At 41.9% G+C, this 2,642-nt stretch overlaps 1 protein-coding gene across 1 annotated transcript; it reads left to right on the top strand.

Annotated features, from left to right (window-relative positions):
• Window positions 1–780: 780 nt before the first annotated feature.
• LOC122088613 (homeobox-leucine zipper protein HOX11) lies at window positions 781–2,636 on the top strand. The gene is made up of 4 exons (XM_042657929.1): window positions 781–1,284; window positions 1,391–1,755; window positions 1,869–1,948; window positions 2,048–2,636. The coding sequence occupies exons 1-4, from the start codon at window positions 939–941 to the stop codon at window positions 2,436–2,438; spliced, it is 1,182 nt and encodes a 393-aa protein (XP_042513863.1). The 5' UTR covers window positions 781–938; the 3' UTR covers window positions 2,439–2,636.
• The last annotated feature ends 6 nt before the right edge of the window (window positions 2,637–2,642 follow it).

Here is a 2,642-nt window from a genome sequence, read left to right as displayed (position 1 = left end):
TTTTATGCAATTTTGTATAAATTTGTTTAGTACATCAAACACAAATCAATTCAAAATCAAAACTAACTTAATTAAAAATCTATATAAAAAATTAAAGCCAAATCAAAATCAAACCACACCAAAACTAAAATCAAATCAAAATCGATATTTCCTTTTGATTTTGATTTCATCATTACCACGTCAAAACCAACTCAATCCAGACCCAACCTAAAGTAAACCAATCAATTAACACCCTTAAACGGTAAACATTTTTTCGACTCATATTGGTGTCAATCAATCCAAACTTATACCTTCTTTTAAAATTTCATCCAAAGTCCAAAACACCTAAAGATGGATCAATTGCTCGTACCATCGTACAAGTCAACTTCTACCACTTGTTATTTTTATTTCTAAATATATTTCAGCGGATCTCATCTCCCAAAATTTTCCTTGTGGCTCTTTCCTTTCATTTTAACAGTTGGTAATATTTCTCTCTCTATATATTTTGAATAATAATTTCCCTTCTTTTATTGACTAAATAATTGAAAATTATATTAGAAAATCATGTGATCCCCTTCTGAAGTCTGCATCAATCTGTGTCCACCAAATGATGATTTTTTTTTTTTAAATTTCTTATAATTTAGTCACTTTTCTTTTCAAATATTTAATAAGGAAGGAGGATTTCACGTGTTATTGTCAATCTTTGTTGGTCGGTCAAACTTTGTTTCGCAAAAGGCAAAAGAAAAGGGGTACAAAGGACTGTTCTTCGTGTGTGTTGTGTTGTGTGTGTGATAATGAGGACTGAGCACTAATATCCGTTTAAAAATTGTCATATATATCTTAAAAGATCAGAGTGTGTTTCTATAAAGACTCTTTTAAGGCCTTTTACAATCCAAAACCTTCCTCCTCAGGACCTGTTTAATAGAGAGAGACGCTTTGACGAGGAACACTCAAAGAAGATGGAGTTGGTTCTGAGTTTAGGGGAAGCTTCAAAGCCATTCCCATTTGTGGAGAAGACAACTGCAAGGATGAACATTAACCCTGGTTTAGGATTTTGTATGGCCTTAGGCGTTGTTGGGGTCAATGGAGGAGATGCAGACGACGGAGAGGACGATGAACGAGGAGGTAGCAGAGACGGGGAAGAAAGAAAAAGAAAAAGGGAGGGAGAAGAGAGAGAAGAGAGAAGGGTCTCTGCAGATCCACCCCTCCAGCTTGATCTTCTACCTCTTGTTCCTGTGCCTCGTAATCCACCTTCTTCTTCATCATCTTCTTCTCAGATGGGTTTTCCATGGCAAACTGCAAACGGTATGTCCCATATAGTCAGAGGCAAAGACAGATTTTGGGTTCTAATTAACGTGTATTTAGGGAGGTGCGTTTTGAAGGGTTTGGCTTATCTCTTCCTCTGTTTCAGGGAATCATGAAGCGGGTTCTTCGGATCTTTTGGGGGCTGCGGTTGCGAGAGGGTTCGACGTGAATCGGTTGCCGTCGGCGGAGGAAGCCGATGATGGTGCTGCAGTATCTTCTCCTAACAGTACTCTATCGTCGTTCCAGATGGATTTCTCCATGTTCAGAGGAGGGAGCAGTAGCAGCAACAAAAGATACAACGCTGAAGCCACCGCCGCCGATGCCATGAACGATGTCGATACGACAGAGAGAGCTTCCTCGAGAGCGAGTGACGAAGATGAGAATGGCCTCTCTCGGAAGAAGCTTAGGCTCTCCAAAGAACAGTCCGCCTTCCTGGAAGAGAGCTTCAAAGAGCACAATACCCTCAACCCTGTAAGTAATTACCAACAGCAGAGTCGAAGAAGAAGAGATATAACTAATGGGAAAGACCATTTTTTTTTTCTTCTTCTTTTGCCTAACATGTCCACAATTCTCAAACGCTGCAGAAACAAAAGCTTGCTCTTGCAAAACAACTCAATCTTCGACCTCGACAAGTAGAAGTTTGGTTTCAGAACAGAAGAGCCAGGTATCTATTTGATCTTTACCTTGTGTGTTTGATTTCTTATAAATGTTTTGTCTTTGGAGGTTCTGTTCTGAAAAAAAATTTGAAATTGGGAAATTCCAGGACGAAGCTAAAGCAGACAGAGGTAGATTGTGAGTATCTGAAGAGGTGCTGTGAGACACTGACGGAGGAGAACAGAAGACTACAGAAGGAGCTGCAAGAATTGAGAGCCTTGAAGACTTCCCATCCCTTCTACATGCAGCTTCCGGCGACTACCCTCTCCATGTGCCCATCGTGCGAGCGAGTAGCCACTGCTTCTACCACCACCACCGCCGCCGCCGCAGCTGCCGCTGCCGCTGCAGGCACCACACCCACCCCAAGCCCAACAGCAAACACCACCATCGACACCACGCCCATGACCCCAAGTCGCAAACCCACCTCGGCCTTTTCCCTCACAAAACCCAGATTCTATCCCTTCTCTCACGCTCATACCAACCCTTCCCCTGCTTCATGAGCACCACCACCCACCCATCTCTCCATCCTTCCATCATCCATCCATCTGTGGCCTGTGCATGCATGCATGCCGTTTGATGACATTGGTTCTTTGCCTGTTAGGTCTGTTGTGTAAATAGTTAGTGGGTTTGTGTTCTTCTAGGGAGAGAGCATGAATTGGGTATTTTTGATACCTACTTCGTTTTGTGCCTTTTTTTTTTTTTTT

Source organism: Macadamia integrifolia, chromosome 9 (genome assembly GCF_013358625.1).
Source record: "Macadamia integrifolia cultivar HAES 741 chromosome 9, SCU_Mint_v3, whole genome shotgun sequence".
Lineage (NCBI taxonomy): Eukaryota > Viridiplantae > Streptophyta > Magnoliopsida > Proteales > Proteaceae > Macadamia > Macadamia integrifolia.
The sequence above is the reverse complement of the archived record's forward strand: the minus strand, read 5'-3'. Positions and strand labels throughout refer to the sequence as shown.